We start from the raw sequence: 20,350 nt of genomic DNA on the forward strand, positions 1-20,350 counted from the left end.
TTATGTAACAAAAGTAGCAAAAAAGTAGCAAAAACTTTTTCTTAAAATATATATCATAAACAGCATATATAACTTAGAATGCTCTTTCTTGAAAGTGAAATTACGGGGAATGGTAAATCGGAAATGAGTAGTTATGATTAATATACTTGTAATAATGTAATAAAAGAGAATGTAATATATTATAATTTATTTTTATTTCCTCCAATTTTATATATTTTTCATTCTTGATCTTCGCTCATCATATTCGTTAACTAAAGGTCCAAAAAATAATATATAATTGTTTAAAATATGAACGATAAAGTAAAGAAAATGAAAAAAAGTGTTAATGTATTTTATAATTTCATCCTATTAAGACTGATACAAAACAATCCAATCAACATAACATTTCTCCTATAACTATTTTCAAACATTCTAAATACAATAATAACTTTATTTTAGATCAATGCGGATATTGACTTTTGGCCACATTTAGAGATATTCTAGCCCACTGCGTGTGCCGCGGAGCCGCTAGGCTGAAATTTGCTATCACTGATTATGATCGCCTTGTTGCGCGCTGACAAGGAAAAGTCGGGGCCGTCCTTCATTGATTTTGATGGCATTGGATATTTTATACAGCATCAAAAAGCATTAGATACGTATTCTTTTATGTGCTTATCTCGATGTTTAGAGGTCGAAACTCTTTGAAAAAAACGGACTTTTTCGTTTTTATTTAATATCTCTTAAAATATGAAGTATATGAAAAAGTCTTTCAGACAAAAGTTTTATAGTATTTTATACTCTTTCCACCGGTCTATTCAAATGTTTCAAAATGCAATATTTTACCCCCTCCTCCTCCTCCTCTCCATTACCTTTGCAAATTTTTAAGTTTTTATAAGGACAAAAATTTAAGAGCATTTAATATCGAATCCATCGATATACAGACTGTCTTAAAATACCGACCCCCGAATAATTTTGCAGGATTAAGTTTTCATGAAAAACTTTAAATATAAAAGTTGTAGAAAATTGAAACGGACTTGATGGTGACCTTGAATTTGATCTTGGCCATGACCTTCAAGGTCATTTGGAAGTCAACTTGAAAAATTTAAATGGGAACCCTATTTTTTATTACACTGTTTTTTTCTACCAATTAATTTGAACAACTGTTGTCTAAGACATTTTTTATTTGCCTAATATTTGTTGAGATATTTGAGGAAAAACTAGATAACTTTTTCAATATTTAACTTACGATATCTTGCTATTTGTCGAAAGAAAAAGTGGTACTAGACTTTCTTGCTTTATTTAGTCTCAAGAATATATTATTATAATAGTGCCCTAACTTTTGTTAATTTAATAATTTTGAAATTTCCAAAGGTCGATAAGTTAACAAAAGTTAGGGCACTATTATAGTAATATATTCTTGATAATAAATAAAGTATAAAAGTCTAATACTATTTTTTCTTTCGACGAATTGTTACCGAGATATCTTGTAAATTAAATGTTGAAAGTTACCAAGTTTTCCTTAAATATTTCAAAAAATATTAAGGAAATAAAAATAATTTAGACAAAAGTTGTTAAAATTAATTGGTAGAAAAAGAAGATATAATGAAAAATTGAGCTTTCTATTAAAAAAATTAAATTGACCTTCAACTGACCTTGAAAATACCCTCCAAATAAAAAACTATAATGCCAGTCTCTTTCCCCTTCGAAATCATGGAACACATGTTTTAGCTTATTTTTATCTTTCATAGTTTTCGAGAATTTTTTACCTGTTACGTTTGAAATTTAACACCCTGTATAGTGCTAACAACGTGCCTACAACCCTGTACAAAATGCTTCAGTATGCTTACAAATATACAAGATCTGTTTTGACATGCCTACAACTTCGATATTTCGGCCAGCGCTCAATTCGTATATTCATTTAGTCATTGCCCTTAATTTTGTTGTGTCATTCAGTTTTGTGCTTTTATACAAGAAGACTCTTCCGAACTTTTGCAGGACTGTAAATCTTGCATATAGCATTATACGGCTGCGGAACTAATTATGAAAAAACTTATATTCAACTTGAAGTAGCATCTTACAAGAGAAGGGTCTGACGTGTAAATATAATTTTTAGCTGCATCTCATAGCGATAAGTATTCATGCACATTAGTATTAGGTAAAAGTATAATGAATAAGAAAATTTTGTTCGCGAGAAAATGAAAAATAAAAATTCAGAAGGCCTTATAACCAATTTAAATAAAGCGTTCAAGGAGCGTGGAGGAGCGGGAAGGTATGTCTGTGAAGTTAACACGTCAAACTATCAATATGAAAAAAACAAGTAGAGTTCTAATAGCGCTTTTGATAGTTCTACAGTTTCTCTATAACGAAAAAAAAATAGTTCTGCAACAATACACCAAAAAATAAAAAATAAGTACAACGTGCTAGGTTCGCACAGTTACCACGTCGCTTCTTTCTCTAACGTACAAGAAGCAATCAAATTGCACTATCCGTAGATTTTTATCCAAAAATGAGTTTTTTCCCACTGTGCGCCGTTCCGCGCTTAGCGGCGAGGTGACGATCACAGCTGTGTGAAGTTGGCCCCCGACCACCGAGAATTTAATTTTGACCATTGCCATTCGTTTGATAGTCGTTTGATAGCGTTTGGTAGTCTATTCCTAACGTTTGGTAGTCAAAAGTGCAATAGTTCTCACAAAAAATAAAATTATATGTGAAGTTGGCCCCGCCGCCTTGAAAATCGGTTTCCACGGTGTCCTGGATAATTTTGACCATTACCAATCGTTTTGGGTCGTTTGGTAGCGTTTGGTAGTCTATTCCCAACGTTTGGTAATCAAAACTGCAATAGTTCTCGTATAAAATTATAATGTGAAGTTGGCCCCCCCGGTTCGAAAATCAGTTTCCATGGCATCTTGACCATTACTATTATATCATAATTTTAACCATTACTAATCATTTGGTAGTCGTTTAACTGTTTTATAAGTAAAAATAATTTTTTTTCATCAACTTTTGTAATTCTCATTAAAACCTCTATTTTCATTACGACTACAATTTCCGATTATCGTTCGTGATGAAATAAACATAAAATAAGCCTCCATTAAACCATAATTACTAAACTATAGAGGTTTACCCATCCCCACTCTTTCGTCATGTCACAGATAATCCTAACGCACTTAACGTAGGTATGGTTATTATATTATATGATCGTGGTAGCAGCATTTTAGTTTGTTAGTTTCAAAGAAAATACTTTTTTATATAAGTTATGTTTAATGCTTACCTCGATAATTGATGTTTATAATCAAACTGACATTTAAATTCGATTTTACATCTCACATATAGTCAATGAAAACCACTTGAAGCCGCTAAATAGACGCCACTGGGATTCACGGTGATGTCAATACCCTTTTTTGTCAATGCATCTTCTGCCCAGAAATTCGCCAATAAGCAAATCTTTATAGTTTAGTAACTTCGCATTAAACAAATGATTATAATGAAAATTATGTATATTATGAAAGGATGCCGCGGGAAGTGCTTTTTTAAACTTGGCAAGCCTAACCTAACACTCGCAAATTCGATTTTCCATTAATAATTACTATTATTTTCTATGAAACGTCAGGAATTGATTATCAACCGTAAAAATACGACCATCAAAAAATTTGTCACAATGAAAGTTACATAAAATGTTGCGACAAGGGAATGTCGCGTAACATTTTTTAAACTTAGAAAGCTAGCTTCACAAATGCAAACTTTTTTACTAATAACGAAAACAATTTTGACTATCAAACGTTGGGAATGGACTACCAAACGCTACCAAACGAGCACTAAACGATTGGTAATGGTCAAAATTATCCAGGACATCGTAGAAACCGATTTTCGAGTTGGAGGGGGGGGCAACTTCACATTATAATTTTGTGCGAGAACTATTGCAGTTTTGATTACTAAACGTTGGGAATGAGCTACCAAACGCTATCAAACGAATGGCAATGGTCAAAATTAAATTCTCGGTGGTCGGGGGGCCAACTTCACACAGCTGACGATCACGGGCCGCTAAGATCCGTCGCTATATAAGAAATCAGCTGGAGCGCATCTTTGTGTCATATTATCATTAAACACACATAAACATATATATTTTAAGGTAATTATTAAATGAGGAAAAAATTTTAATAATTTCCCGACAATAGTTGTCGCGAGCATTTTTGGTCTGTCTGTGTAGCCGCCGCAGCGTATATGTCATTGACCGGCCGGTCATCCTCGCGTACCGCTTACGCGTCGCACGATATCGATATCGTCGTTAAGTCTAAGAAGTTCGGCGGATCCTTTTAGTTTTAGATCATCAAAATACAAGCGCAAAAATATAGAACGGCGAGGATTTATAACCGCAGTAAGTTAGGATGACATTTAACCCTTTGTGGTCGATGCCGCCACAGTGGCGGCATTCGCAAGTCGTCATAGAAGTCGGTGCCGCCAGGCTGGCATTCATGATCGCCTGGCACGCGGCACGGCGAACGAGGCTAGCGATAATGAAAGAAAACTATCCTCCCGATGCTAGATTCAAACGTTTAGATCAACTTACAGATATTAATGTTTATCGATCTCTTCGAAATCTGCCGACCGCAAAGGATTAATCAATTTCATTAATTTAATTAATAGAATAAAAAATGCGTATCCTTGTACTTCGTGTGCGTACTCTTATCTCATAGGTCCAAGAGTACGTATTTGCAGCATTTCATATTGTTAATTATTTGAAGCACTATTAATTCAATTATATCAATTTCAATTTTTAGTAGTGTCAGACAGCAGATAACACTTCATATTCAGTGTTAGTTTGGAGTAAGTATGTCGTATCGTTACAAATTGTACAGTGTACAATTAATTAAATGTAAAAAATGCGTACTATTATCCGCATTTCCTCTATATAGAAAATTATTATTGCAGAAAGATCTACCTGTATTAAGTATCCATATATTATATCTTGCATCCTTCTGCATTGGGAATTTGAATAATCGTTTTCCAGTTGATTTTCCATTCTGACAATCTTTATACATGTACCTGTTATAAAAGCTATCTTCTAGAGTCAACATAGTCTTTATATTTTTATTTGCAATGCAATGCAAAAAATAATTTTAGATATGTGAGAAAAAATATGTAAAAAGTAAGAAACTAAAAATGACAGAATAAAGAGAAAAATGGAAAAAGGAAAAAAAAGCAACACGTAAAAGGAAAAAAAAAGAATGAATAAATGAACCAATACAATGAAGATACACACCAATACAGGCGTATACAAATATATTTATTAATAATGGTATTGGGCAAAAAACCGTAATACGTGTTGCAAAAGAGACAGATCATGTAGATCTGAGAGATCATTTAGAAACAAATGTTGTAAAACACTAATCTCACGAAGGAAAAAAAGACTGCAGCTCAGGTCAAAATACTTATCACAAAGCACGAATAGCGAAGCACTGCTATAACAAACGTTATTGTGAACCTCGCGACGCAGATTGACTATTCTCGGCGACGGAGTCGCTAAACAGCAGTGCTATAGCGCTTCTTTTGTTTCAAATCGTCAAGCGAATGATAAAAACAACGCTTGTAAAGTTTATTGACAATTTTTATACAAGTTAACTGTGGTGAAAAAAGTTGTGTTAATGTAAACAACTCGTGCATGAATTCACATGACATAAATTATGTGGATTCGACATGGATAGCTTTTACAACGTATGTCTTTTTGTCGTTGTTTATACCGTGCTCCTATACGATTTATTTGTTTCAGAAAACGCGCGCACGTACGCGCAATCATAAACAATCCGCAGCTATGTGCCTAGCGTGCTGCATATGTTTTCCAGTTAGTTGGTATCAGTAGATGTCAGTTGCTTAGTAGGTGTTAAACAGTGCATATACGAGGATGTCGGCGAATGAGGTAAATATATATTTAACCGTTAAATATTAATTATATACAGGGTGTTTGAAAGCTTATCATGCAGACGAAAGTTGGAGATAGATTGGGTGTAGCCGAGAAGAAAAGTCATGTACCATAATGTCAAATTGCCAATAGTTATCGAGTTATTAATTAAAACATGTGAGCCAACGAGCGCGTAGAGAGCGGAGGGCTACCGCAGTAAGCACGTAGACATTTGATACAGGCGGAGTCAGCGAGTGACGGTAGGCGAGCGCGCGCGGCGAGGGGTAACGTAAACAACAAGAGGCGAACGCGCGCGACGAGGAGCGAGCGAGCGCGAATGACGAGGAGCAAGCGAGCGCAAGCGACAAAAGGCGAGCGAGCGCGGCGAAGAGCGAGAGAGCGCGAACAACGAGGAGCGAGCGAGCTATAAGGAAAAAGCTATAAAGAAAAAGCTCGCTCGCTCCTCGTGGCGCGCGATCGCCTCTTGTCGCTTACGTTGTCCCTCGCCGCGCGCGCTTGCCTACCGTCATTCACTGACTCCGCCTGTATCAAATGTCTACGTGTTTACTGCGGCCGCCCTCCGCTCTCTACGCACTCGTTGGCTCACATGTTTTAATTAATAACTCGGTAACTATTGCCAATTTGACATTATGGTACATACTTTTCTTCTCGGTTACACCCAATCTATCTCCAACTTTCGTCTGCATGATCAGCTATCAAACACCCTGTATATATATTATAAATGCTTTTTTATAACAAATATGTTTCATGAATTATTTCAGAACGAGCTCAATACGATGACGACGACGACCACCACAACGGTCACGACGCCCGCCACAGCCACGACGGCTACGATGGCGGTGTCTGAAAAAATTACCGGGGCGACATCGACGACGGCAGCGATGGCCACGATGGCGACCGAGCCAATAACGTTAACAGTAAGTATAAAAATCTACGAGGGCAGTCTGAAAAGTTCTTGGCGTAACAATGAAAGAAAATTTTTTTGCCGTGAAATATGTTTTTCAATATAATCTCCTAAAACTTCAATACATTTATTCCAACGTTTTTCCAATAATTCAATACCATCATTAAAATGTGATTCCGGAAGGTTCTTTTCGCTCTGATGTATAGTGATGGATTCAAATTTCATCAACAGTTATAAAACGACGCTTGAAATCCATTTTATTTTGCTTAAAACGTGCCAAACACGCTTGAGAAATACTCATTCGAATGTATTTTTGGTCAATTGTTAGCAAATGCAGCACCCATCTTGCACAAAGCTTTTTTAACTGGTGCTACTACTCGAATGTCTTGACAGATCGAATAAAATTTTACATGGGTTTATATCAAGGATGCTACTTTCCAATACAATTATAGTTTGACAGTTTCTAATGCTATGTATGTGTAGGTCGAGAACTTTTCAGACTACCTACGTATATATGTCTAAAGCCTAGTTCCACAACCTTTGTATAACTTTAACTACTGATTAAATGCCAATAGTGATTGTTTAATTCTGATTAATTCTTAACGTCAAATGCAGTTGGTCAAGTCTAGTGGAATAACCAGCTTTAAGTTAACCAGATTAAGTTAACTAGAAGTTGTGGAACTGGGCCTAGACGCTAATCAATACCCAGTAAACATACATGTCTAAAAGACGTCTAAAAGATTTCTTTAAGACATTTTTTACATATACAAGTCTAAAAATTGTCTTAAAGAAAGCTTTTAGACGTCTTTTAGACATGTATGTTTACTGAGTACATTATATTAAATTGTAACTTCTTATTTAACTCTTTACTTCATATTTTAATATTATCTTATTATTACAAGCTGAAGGGTTACAAAATATTATACAAATAGCAGTAATAGCTGTTTTAGGAAGAGCAAGAGGAAGAGGAAGAGGAAGAGGAACAGGGAAAGAAAGAGGTGGAAGCGAAGATGCAGGAAGAGGAAGAGAAGAATGGAGAGGAAGAGGAAGAGAAGAATGGAGAGGAAGAGGAAGAGGAAGAGGAGAATGGAGAAGAAGAGGCAGAGGAATGCCCAACATTAATATATATATGACACAGTAACACATATACACACGCACGCATGCAAACACACACACACATCAAAGGAAATAAAAAATTGAAAATATAAAAATAAAAAGAAACTATTTAATTTATTCATTTCTTATATCCAAAGTTACCAAATAATTTCCTTTCCTAATTACGCGAAATAATTCACGCAGTGCGTGAAATATTCCAGCAAACACAATATTACATGTAACGTGCATTAGTTTTTTATATTATTTTTCTTATATATTGTTATCATTTATGATATTTCCTTAAAAGCATTATTCAGGATTGTGAAAATGATTTTTTTGTATACGGTATTTCAAATTCGATAATCTTATTTACAATTCTATCGAATAATTATTTTGCTCATCATATCTTGACTGTTATACATACTGAAAGAAAACTGATAAAGATCTTAGTTCATAACTATTATATAACATTTGTGTTATATAACAGTTGTATTGTTGAATAGGAAATTACAACTAACATGCACATTATATGTAATATTGTGTTTGCTGGGATGATTCCTCCTGATGATATATATAACTTTTACTATATTCTGTGTAGTAGCTCAGATATGAACCAAACTATTACAGACAAACCTCGTTACCGAGCGACATTGACGTAGTTGACGTCTATTTTCTCAGGGAGCGTGTCGACGTAGTTGACGTCTATTTTCTCAGGCGGCGCGTCGAATTCAAAAAAATTTCTGAACCTTCGCTGATGGCCGCTCTCAGGTTTCTCTCTGATACAGGTCTGGAAACTCCTTCGTTTTTTAGTGGTAGGCGGTGTCACCGTTAGTGTGGCATAGTAACCCCAGTATTGTAGCGAACCTATCGGACGGACGGGAAACTGAGGCGTATTCCAGACCTGTAGGTAAGACCGTGATATAACCTCATCAAATGGTGGTAATCGTGTGTGCGTCGAAATCACGCGTGGTTGAAATCAGTGAAAATCGTGAAAACTTGTGTGCATTAAAATCAGTGAAAATCGTTAAAATAAAGGATTGTAAATACAATGCCAAAATCGTGCATTATGCCGAATTGCCGAAAGCAATTTAAGGATAATACTGAAAAATGTTCCGTTTTAAAGTCTGTTTTAAAGTCCCTCAGGACGAAGAATTACGTAGAAAATGGGAATCTGCAATTCCCGGCATTGAAGTATTAAAATCGTCGCAACACGTGTGTGAGAGTTATTTCGAGCCAATGTGCTGCGACGTTTCTTTTGAAGCGCTGACAAACCGCCGTCGGTCCGTGCGCCGCGGTCTTGCACCAACCAAGTGTTGGGCGCCAGGTGCAGCGAGCTGCACCACTCACCAACGACGAAGCTTCCCCGCGGCGCGCGAATCTGTCGGGTCCGGTAGCTCGAGATTAATTCGAGTCGGCAGACGGGAAGGGTTCGTCGGAAATCGGGAAAATGAGAAGGCGGGAAAGAATTAGAACGGCGCGACTTCTATGAAAATTCGCTTTATTCTGGTCGGAAGTCGGTATGTTCCGAATCTTCGCGGGACGGTATAGTTTCTCTCCGCCCGTTTACTCGCAAATTCGCTACCGCTCGGCGCAACAAAACCAAATTTCTAACGATACACGCAAACGCGCGGAACACCAAAAACAAGCAGGCGGACGGTCTTACAATTACGGGCACCTCCCGGTGGCGTGGTCCTCGATAGTCGACGGGTCGGTCAGCCCGGTCGCGCGTCCAGCGGCAGCTCGGCTTCTCCGCGGCCTTGGCCTTCGGTCCGTCACGGCCCTCCTCTGCTTTCCGGTACTCTTGGGAGCTCTCGGGAACTCTCCCTAGATTTCCTATCTCTAGCGAGCGGCACACAAATCTTTCTCCCTCTTACGAGCGGCACACAAATCTTTTTCTCTTACGAGCGGTACACCAATCTTTTTCTCTCACGAGCGGTAATTCGATCTCATCGGTTTTAGCCCAAAAACGAATCTGAATCTTGTCTTCGAGGCGAAAAACTCATCTCGTCATCGAGAGAGAAAAACGGATCTTCCCGTCTCTCGTTTTGTTATTCCTTTCTTTCTTTTTCGTCCGGGAATCCTTCCGCGAATTCTGTTGACATCCGCGGGACGGATTCCTTGTCTCGCTCGCTCTCTCTCTCGGTCTCTCGCTCTCTCTCTCTCTCTCTCTCTCTCTCTCTCTCTCTCTCTCTCTCTCTCTCTCTCTCTCTCGCTCACGGGGTCTCGCGAGCGTGGCTCTTTGGCTAGCAACCCATGCGTCGAGAACGTGTTCGACGGTATATTGCTGCCTCATCCGTGTTGTCGTGTTAGCCTGCGGAATAATACACGGCAGCGGTAATCATTGCGGAATAACGATAAATTTTCGGCGACGAGACGAGAAAAGAGCGCATTCACCTGAGCTGGCCGCGCCGGGCGGTGAGCGATGTCCTCGGCATCCTCCCTGGTCTTCCTGTCCGGGTGGCCGGCTCGGGAGGTCCATGGGCACAAATCTTGGGGGCGCAGGACCGTCGTACCTGCACGCTCCTAATTCTTAGGACTAATTACTTGGGGGGGGGGTAATTCGGCTCCCCCCGCGATTCTCGCTTACGGACCGAGGGTTTTTTCCTTGTGACGGGCGCCCCCACGGCCGCCACGTCACAGTGCATCGTGCGAAAATTAGAGAAGCGTGGTCCAGATGGAAAAATCTTCATTGATGTAAGTGTCAACTATTTTAACATTTTTGTCGATTGTATTTTCGCATTTGCATAAGGTAAAAAACTGTGCATTGACGACATATGTACCAAATTGAATTAATATATGTTGACATAAATATACAAAAGTTTATATACAGGGTGTTATGAAAGTCCGGGAAGAGCAGAATAACTCGAAAAATATGACTCCTAGAAAAAATGCAAAGTACTAACTTTTATGATTTTTTCCTGGCTATCTGACGGTGACCTTGGATTTGATCTTGACAATGACCTTGAAGGTCATTTCAAGGTCAGGTCAATTTTTTAAATAGGACTCCATATTTTTGACCCCAGAAATGAAAAGGGCGGAAAATTTTACATTTGGATATGACCTTGAACACTGCCAAATTTGACCTCTGAAGGTCACATAAAGGTCTAAGCTTGTTTTAGGCTGAAAACGCGAATATCTTCGAAAATGCACCTGCTAGGGAGCAATGTTACGCATAAGAATAAGAATGTAGAGGACAACGAGGGACATTCAGCCGTGACCTTGCCCTTATTCTCAAGGTCATGAGTTAAGATTATTATTAAGGTCAAACCGGACTTTTTTAGGACTGAAAATTCATATTTTTGACCTAAAAGTGTCAAGATTGAAAAATTTTATGTTCGGATATGATGTTTTCAACCTTGACCTTGTTCTTAAGATTATGTGTCAGTCATATCAAGGTCAATTAATTTTTTTTAGGCTGGAACACATACTTTTACCCCCCCCATAATGTGAAGAGTGAGATTTTACGTTACGTACGAGGTCACACTCCGATTGTTGGTAATTCCTCAATATCGGGCGTCATTTTGGATCGGTCATCTTGAATTTGTAAAATCCAACGTTGGATTCGATTTCAGAAACGACTTCAAAAACTCCTTAAACGAGATCCAATTTTTGTTATTCTTAAATATCGGCCGCTATCTTGAATCGGCCACCTTGAATTTGCAAAATCCGACGTCGGATTCGGTTTTAGCGAGCTCAAAAATCCCAGGATCGGTATCCGAAAAATTTATTCGCCATCGATAAAGTATATGCTTCAAGGTTTTTTTTGTCTCGATTCTATCAGTGTCAAACAGATAATAGATTGTTTTTGAGTTTTCATCGATTTAACAAGTTTTGATGTCATTCTAGTCCGTTTTGAATTATTATCATATTATTATTAACGATCAATGGTACATTACTTATTATTTTCATTTAAAGGTAAAGAAACCGAACTTATTATACCAAATTTTTGCAAATTTTTTGTTTTTAATTCCAAATGGCTTCTCTTACAGAGCATGAGAGAATTTCGCTATTGATGATGAGAGGATGAGGGGATAGATAAAGGTCATACAATGAAGTGAGATTGCTGTTCAATGAAAACTTTCATAATGAAGGCGATGGTATTTCAATATCGACTATATCTCGCACCATCAGACAATTTGTAGAAACTGGGAGTAATAAAAACCGCCAAAAATCTGGGAGATCAAGGTCCCAAACGACAGAAGAGCGACAATTTGAAGTAGCCCAATCATTTGTTGAAAATCCCAGATTATCAATTAGAAAAGCATCTCAACAGCTTCAAATGAGTGTATTGTCAATTTCCAAAAATCTAAAGACCATTAAGTTCCACCCTTACAAAATTCATCTCCACCATGAGTTGAATGAGGATGATTTTGACCGCAGGATGCAATTTTCAGAAGTTATGATGCAAAGAATTGATCAGCAACCGAACTTTTTGCATAATATCGTTTTTTCAGACGAAGCGTCTTCTGAAATTACTGGTAAAGTAAACCGTCATAATTTTAGATATTGGGACAACGAAAATCCTCATTGGATGCTTGAAGCACATACGCAGCGACCTCAGAAATTGAATGTTTGGGCAGGTCTTTATGTTAATCAAGTGGTTGGGCCTTTTTTATAAATGGGAATTTGAACTCAGAAACCTATCTGCAGCTTCTAACAGACCAAATTGTTCCATCAATACAGAAGATTGTTGGTGATAATTTTGATGATGTTTGGTTCCAGCAAGATGGGGCACTGCCACATTATGGACGCATTGCTCGGAACTATTTAAACGATACTTTCCCTAATCGATGGATAGGTAGAAGAGGAACAATCGAATGGCCACCGAGATCGCCCGACATTGCACCACTTGATTTCTTTCTTTGCTATATAAAAAATAAAGTTTATTTCACTAAACCTCGTAACCTGGATGGGCTTCAACAACGGATCATAGACGAATGTGCTGCAATACCTCCAGAAATGATAAGGAGTGCGACTGATAATTTGTACATCCGCTCAGCACACTGTCAAACGGTCAATGGGGAACATTTTGAACATCTCTTGTAATCTCAGGCCGAGTTACAAGATGCTTTGCCTTCGGTGGCCGGGACTAACTGAACCTTGCCTTCAGTGGTCGGATTTGAGACACTTTGCCTTCAGTGGTCGGGTTTAAAACACCTTGCCTTAAGTGTCCGGGTTTGAGACACCTTGCCTTCAGTGGTCGAGTTTGAGACACTTTGCCTTTAGTGGCCGGGTTTGAGACACCTTGCCTTCAGTGGTCGGGTTTGAGACACCTTGCCTTCAGTGGTCGGGTTTGAGACACCTTGCCTTAAGTGGCCGGGTTTGAGACACTTTGCCTTCGGTGGTCGTGGTTGAAACACCTTGCCTTCAGTGGTCGGGTTCCGAGACGCTTTACTTTCAGTAGACTTCACGATCAGTGAAGTAACGTAAAACGCCTAACTTTGAGAACAAGGTCAAGGTTAAAAACGTCCGAACATATCCGTTACATATCCGAATGTAAAATTTTTCAATCTTGACATTTTTAGGTCAAAAGTATGGATTTTCAGTCCTAAAAAGTCCGGTTTGACCTTAATAATAATCTTAACTCATGACCTTGAGAATAAGGGCAAGGTCACGGCTGAATGTCCCTCGTTGACTTCTACATTCTTATTCTTATGCGTAACGTTGCTCCCTAGCAGGTGCATTTTCGCGTTTTCAGCCTAAAAGCTTAGACCTTTACGTGACCTTCAGAGGACAAATTTGGCAGTGTTCAAGGTCATATCCGAACGTATAATTTTCCGCTTTTTTCATTTCTGGGGTCAAAAGTGTAGGGTCCCGTTAAAAAAATTGACCTGACCTTGAAATAACTTTCAAGGTCATTGTTAAGGTCAAATCCAAGGTCACCGTCAGATAGCGAGAAAAAAATAATAAGAACTCAGTACTTTGCATTTTTTCTAGGACTCATATTTTTCAAGTTATTCTGCTCTTCCCAGACTTTTATAACACCCTGTATATAATATATATATATATATGTTTATTTATTATATTTTTTACCTTATTGACTTTATGTTCTCACTCGTCTCATTTATTTTGTTATACGCACTTTGTTTTCACTTATGTCATTTTTATTTAATATTATAAAGTATTTTACATTTATAATTTGACGATATATAATATTTGTGACGTGCGTACTGTAGCGGACATAAAGGTTGTCACTTTTTTTTAATGACTTTCGGGACGCATCCCGACTCGAGAAAAATGAGAGCTGCTACTCCGTCCGCAGAGCACGCCTGCGCAGTAACTCACAACGAAATGCGAGAAATGAAATATATGTGGTATGACATAAGTATGTCAACAATCATTGCGCTCAGTGGAGAAGACCGCTCAGTGAGCGATTAGTGACTATTGGTTCTTATTGTTAGAACCTTACATTCAGACCAATAACGTTAACGAATTATTCCACAGTTTCTCAACCGTTGAGTATCGTGAACGCACCCAATTCTTACATTTTGAAAAATTAGCAGCGGAGTGATAAATACATAGTGCAAGTCACTCAAATGGGAATGCGTCTTTTGCAAGGTCTTAAATAGGTATGTACGAGGGTGGTCCGATAAGTACTTAGCCTACAAAAGAAAACGAAAATTTTGGAAAAGTGGCGATTTATTTCTCAACATAGTCTCCTTTTAGCTCGATACACTTGACCTAGCGATGCTCCAACTTCTTTAACCCGTCTGAAAAATACGTTTTCTCGAGGTCTGCAAAGTAGGCCTCCGTGGCGGCGATGACCTCCTCACTCGACTCAAATTTCTGCCCGACGAGTGACTTTTTCAAGTTTGGAAACAAAAAGAAGTCGCACGGGGCCAAATCTGGAGAATACGGTGGATGGGGCAGCAGTTCGTAGCCCAATTCGACCAATTTGACCGTGACGAGGGCGGAGGTGTGAGCCGGTGCGTTGTCATGGTGGAAGAGCACTTTTTTCTTCGCCAAATGGGGCCGTTTTTTCTGCAATTCGGCGTCGAATCGGCCCAATAATTCGGCATAGTACAGCCCTGTGACCGTTTTGCCCTTCTCCAGGTAGTCGATGTAGATCACACACTTGTGAATCCCAGAAAACGGTGGCCATTACCTTTCCGGCCGATAGGACAGTCTTCGCCTTCTTCGGAGCACGTTCGCCGGGTGAAGTCCACTGTTTCGACTGTTCCTTGGTCTCTGGTGTGTACCAGTGGATCCATGTTTCGTCGACGGTCATGAAACAACGCAGAAACTCCTTCGGATTGCGCTTAAACAGCGTCAAACACTGCTCTGAAGTGGTCTCACGGTTGCGCTTGTTGTCCGGAGTGAGCAAACGCGGCACCCATCGTGCCGACAGCTTTCTCATGCCCAAAATTTCATGCAGGATATGACCCACGCGGTCTTTTGAGATGCCTACTGTCTCAGCTATCTCGCGCACCTTCAATCGGCGGTCTGCCAATACGAGATCGTGGATTTTTGTCATGTTATCCTCCGTGGTAGCCGTTTTCGGGGCACCTGGGCGTGGCTCATCAAAAACCGACGTGCGACCACGTTGAAACTCGTTAAACCAATTTTTGACGGTCGCCATCGAAGGAGAAGAGTCACCGTACACAGCATCCAAGCGCTCTTTGATTTCGCTGCGCGATTTCCCTTCCAAAAACAAGAATCGAATCACCGACCGATATTGCTCTTTTTCCATTTTTCTAAAATCCGCGGACACGCCCGCTTCCACACGCGGTCAAAACAAAACTACGAGTCCGATTCGGCTGAAATTTCGACAGTAGCCGTCTACGAGAATGTACTACACGATAGTAAATTTCTCTTGCGATAGTGGCGCCATCGGGCGGTGAGGCTAAGTACTTATCGGACCGCCCTCGTATATTAAATTTTAAGTGACATCGTATTTTTTTAGTCACTAATCGTTCACTGAGCGGTTTTCTCCGTTAAACGCAATGATTGTTGACATACTTATGTCATACCACGTATGTTTCATTTCTCGCATTTCATTATGAGTTACTGCGCAGGCGTGCTCCGCAGGCGGAGCAGCAGCTCTCATCTTTCTCGAGATGGATGCATCCTGAGTCATTAAAAAAAAAGTGACAATCTTTATGTCTGCAACCGTACACTCGTGAACTAAAAGGTATGTGCACCGATTTTTTGTTGACTTCGGAACGCGCTCCAACTTGAGGAGAAAGACAACTATTGCTTCATACGTCAGCGCTGTCACTTATTACGAGCAGTATTACGAGCAGTATTACGATGGTATATACGAGTGTCAAATAAGTAGTGATTGTGGCGTAGACACAAATGTCTTGGAGACTCCGAGTTATAATTGAAGAAATGAAAAAAACAAATAGTGATTGTGAAGAAAAGTGGCAAAAGGCTTAATAAAATTTGTAAAACAGGGTATTAAAGGAGAGTATTAATTGTCTAATAATATTTTAAGTGAAAAATATTTTTAAATTTGAGTGTAAGTTAAAAAAGTTATAAACCATATTTTCTTTAATGTTAATAATTTTATAGCTATAAATTTCCCATCGACGTTAAATGAATATGTATGTAATGCTATCATTTACATAGATGGAAAATTATGTTATTACGCTCATAAAAAATAAGCAGCAGACCAAGTCGAGTGATATTTTTTTAACAAGATACTCATATCATTCAACTTGGTCTGCTGCTTACTTCTACTGAACATAATAATATAATTCCTCACCTATGGAAATAATAGTATTATATATATATTCATTCAACGTCGATGACAAATTTATTAACATTAAAGAAATTATGGTTTATAACTTTTTTAACTTATACTCAAATTTAAAAATATTTTTCGCTTAAAATATTATTAAACAATTAATACTCTCCTTTAATATGCTGTTTTACAAATTTTATTAAGCCTTTTGCCACTTTTCTTCACAATCACTATTTGTTTTCTTCATTTCTTCAATTATAACTCAAAGTCTCCAAGACATTTGTGTCTACGCCACAATCACTACTTATTTGACACTCGTATATGCCATCTTTCTGCTCTCGTAATAAGTGACAGCGCTGACGTATGAAGCAGTGGTTGTCTTTCTCCTCAAGTTGGAGCGCGTTCCGAAATCAACAAAAAATCGGTGCACATACCTTTTAGTTCACGAGTGTACATCTGGCAAAAAGTTTGCGCAAACTAACAGCTTACCACTTAAACAATATTACTAACCTTTAGGAATTAAAACTATGTTGTCTAGAAGTTTTCGTTGATACCAACTTTGTCTCCGCCATTTTTCGGGAAATTGTCGCGTTACCTCTAGGCGCATCATTCAAGAAACGGAACACTTTGGACGCAAGAACGGAACGGAAACCTGACTTTATTCCGTTCCTCTATTTATGGACCTTGCCCATAATCAAAGGTAAAAACGCATAATGTATGAGTATATGAGAGAAATCGATCAATCATATATTTAATGTAAAAGACGCAATATAGAATATTTTTTACTAAAATATATGATCAATATCGATTTGTTATATTCATCTTGTAGTTGTAAATCCGTCCGGATGAGATCGAAAAGTTGCTGAAATTCCCTTATAAGGAATAAAGAATAGGGATGAGGAGAGTGAATCTTGGTAGAGTTATGTTTTCAATGGCGCAGCATGTAGCTAACTGTGCTTTGTGACAAATGCTCAAAAATCTTGAGTCATCCGCTGATACTTGGTACTGGTCGTCTAAACTTTTGATACGCAAATAAGTCGGCTCGTAAAGCTTTTCTCGGGCTATAATGGAAGATTTAGGCATTATTTTGCCTGATAAGGTATATATCCTTTTAAAATTATGTTAGCCATACTGTGTACATGCGTATAGAAACGAATATAACCTTTTATATGTAATAAAATATTCGCGAGTTTTTGCATCATTACAACTGGTGAACCCAAATAGTGAAAATTTTCACACATATTAGCCCGTAAACACATTTACGATTACGATTCTAGGATGTGGGTGAGTCCGATTGTAAGCCCGTTACTGGTCATTATACAGGAGCTGGAGACGAGCTAGATGTCGAAGACCTATATACTAAATACAAGGTTACAAATTTTCACAGTATATTATATATGTCGTATGTCTGAATTATACAGAAAGTATGTTTAAAAATGATATACTCATGTTTCTCATATATACTACGCTTGATCAACTCTATTTAAAGCCACTACTTTTCATGGTTCCAATGACACTGCAATATTATTCATTAAAGTTTTAGAGAAATTTCCAAATTTGTTTTTGTGATAATACAATCGATTAGATGTTAAAAGTTATAAATGTTCCTCTAATAATATTCTTTTATATATAGAAACTACAAAGAATGTTGGAGTTTCTCGAAGTACAAGAAGAATATATCAAGGATGAACAACGTAATTTAAAGAAAGAATATTTGCATGCACAAGAAGAAGTGAAACGTATTCAAAGCGTACCTCTGGTTATCGGCCAGTTTCTTGAAGCTGTTGATCAGAATACTGGCATAGTAGGATCTACAACTGGCTCGAACTATTATGTACGGATATTGTCTACTATAGATAGGGAACTTCTAAAGCCCTCTGCTAGTGTAGCACTTCATAAACATAGCAATGCTTTGGTGGATGTATTGCCACCGGAAGCTGATTCCAGTATCTCAATGTTACAAGCAGGTAATAGCTGTTTCTATATTTAAACTTATTGTATTTAGACAATTGAGATAAACTAGAACAAATAATTTATTATTAGAATTAGAAATAAGAGATTTTAAGAATAGAATTTAGTATTAAAAATTTGGAAACTTCTTGATAAAGTTAAAGAATTTGAAAAATCATAAGATATTTTATAAAAATAGAAGTTACCAATAAAAAAATTACTTGTATATGCAGATGAGAAACCAGATATTCAGTACAGTGATATAGGAGGAATGGATATGCAAAAGCAAGAAATCCGAGAGGCAGTAGAATTGCCTCTTACTCATTTCGAATTGTACAAACAAATCGGTATTGACCCTCCAAGAGGTGTACTCATGTATGGACCTCCTGGCTGTGGAAAAACTATGTTAGCAAAAGCTGTTGCCAGACATACTACTGGTATGATATATCAATTAAAAGAAATTTTATTGAGGTTCTCATCGAAATTCTCGTCGAGAAGTCGATGTTTAAATTGATGATTTTGTAATTTATCAAAATCATCAAAATCATTTTTTCTGAGATCCTAATATTTCCTATCTTCCAGCTGCTTTCATTCGTGTAGTGGGATCTGAATTTGTGCAAAAATACTTGGGTGAAGGGCCGAGAATGGTGCGAGACGTGTTCCGCTTAGCGAAGGAGAATTCGCCAGCTATAATATTTGTAGATGAGATAGATGCTATTGCAACGAAAAGATTTGATGCCCAAACTGGGGCAGATCGCGAAGTGCAACGTATTCTTTTAGAATTACTTAATCAAATGGATGGCTTTGATCAAACAACTAATGTCAAAGTTATCATGGCAACAAACAGGTGAAACATTCATGATATGATATCGTTAGCAATTAATTTTAAGACTTTTGGTTCTTTGCCTCTTGATTGATGATATTAAAAATATAAAAACATTAACATTTTTATGTTTGCCATTTCTAATCTCTGCGTCATTGCGAGCACTCAGGAGTCTTAATTTAAATGTAATTTAATATAATAAGTACAATTTAATAATTTAACTTAAATAAGTTATAAGTTTTTTATATTATATATATATATATATATAATTTCGTGCGTGTGTGTGTGTGTGTGTGTGTGTGTGTGTGTGTGTGTGTGTGTGTGTGTGTGTGTGTGTGTGTGTGTGTGTGTGTGTGTGTATGTGTGTGTGCGTGCGTGCGTGCGTGCGTGCGTGTGTGTGTGTGTGTGTGTGTGTGTGTGTGTATAAAATATTTAACAATATTTTTGTATATGCTTTTAGAGCGGATACACTGGATCCTGCATTGCTCCGTCCTGGTAGATTGGATCGCAAAATCGAATTTCCGTTGCCTGATCGTCGGCAGAAGCGTTTAATTTTCTCCACAATCACCGCAAAGATGAATTTGAGCGAAGAAGTAGACCTCGAGGATTACGTAGCGCGACCGGACAGAATCTCTGGCGCCGATATCAATGCTATCTGCCAAGAGGCTGGAATGCACGCGGTCCGTGAAAATCGTTATATAGTTTTAGCGAAAGATTTCGAGAAAGGCTATAAAAATAATATCAAGAAAGACGAATCCGAGCACGAATTCTACAAGTAAATTAAACTATACTGCATCATACAGCTTCATTTTTCAATATATGTATTATCTCTAATATGCTTACAATATGATATACGGATATTATTGGAAGATTAAACTCTGATGAATGTAATTGTTGTATGATCTTGACTATCCGTCATGGAGAATGAGATAACGTCTTGCAGGTACGTATAGGACATTCATTTTTTAAATAAGGTGCGACATTGCTTCGATAGGA

General features: G+C 37.9%; 2 protein-coding genes across 4 annotated transcripts; both read left to right on the top strand.

The window, feature by feature from the left end:
• Positions 1-5,687: 5,687 nt before the first annotated feature.
• On the top strand, positions 5,688-7,806 carry LOC112588350 (probable transcription-associated protein 1). Of its 3 annotated transcripts, none has more exons than XM_025297921.1 (3): positions 5,688-5,893; positions 6,658-6,813; positions 7,742-7,806. In XM_025297921.1, the coding sequence occupies exons 1-3, from the start codon at positions 5,879-5,881 to the stop codon at positions 7,748-7,750; spliced, it is 180 nt and encodes a 59-aa protein (XP_025153706.1). In that variant the 5' UTR covers positions 5,688-5,878; the 3' UTR covers positions 7,751-7,806. The 3 variants fall into 3 exon arrangements, 2 of the variants coding, with proteins under 2 accessions (XP_025153706.1, XP_025153707.1); XM_025297922.1 differs by having other exon boundaries at positions 7,736-7,801; XR_003112779.1 differs by lacking the exon at positions 5,688-5,893 and adding an exon at positions 6,428-6,502 and having other exon boundaries at positions 7,736-7,801.
• Positions 7,807-17,487: 9,681 nt separating this feature from the next.
• On the top strand, positions 17,488-20,350 carry Rpt3 (26S proteasome regulatory subunit Rpt3). Its single transcript, XM_011143437.3, has 6 exons — positions 17,488-17,680; positions 17,859-17,951; positions 18,215-18,548; positions 18,765-18,968; positions 19,114-19,378; positions 19,815-20,350. Exons 1-6 carry the CDS (start codon positions 17,648-17,650, stop codon positions 20,131-20,133), a joined length of 1,248 nt encoding a protein of 415 aa, XP_011141739.1. The 5' UTR covers positions 17,488-17,647; the 3' UTR covers positions 20,134-20,350.

This window comes from Harpegnathos saltator, unplaced genomic scaffold (genome assembly GCF_003227715.2).
Source record: "Harpegnathos saltator strain DR-91 unplaced genomic scaffold, Hsal_v8.6 scaffold195, whole genome shotgun sequence".
NCBI lineage: Eukaryota > Metazoa > Arthropoda > Insecta > Hymenoptera > Formicidae > Harpegnathos > Harpegnathos saltator.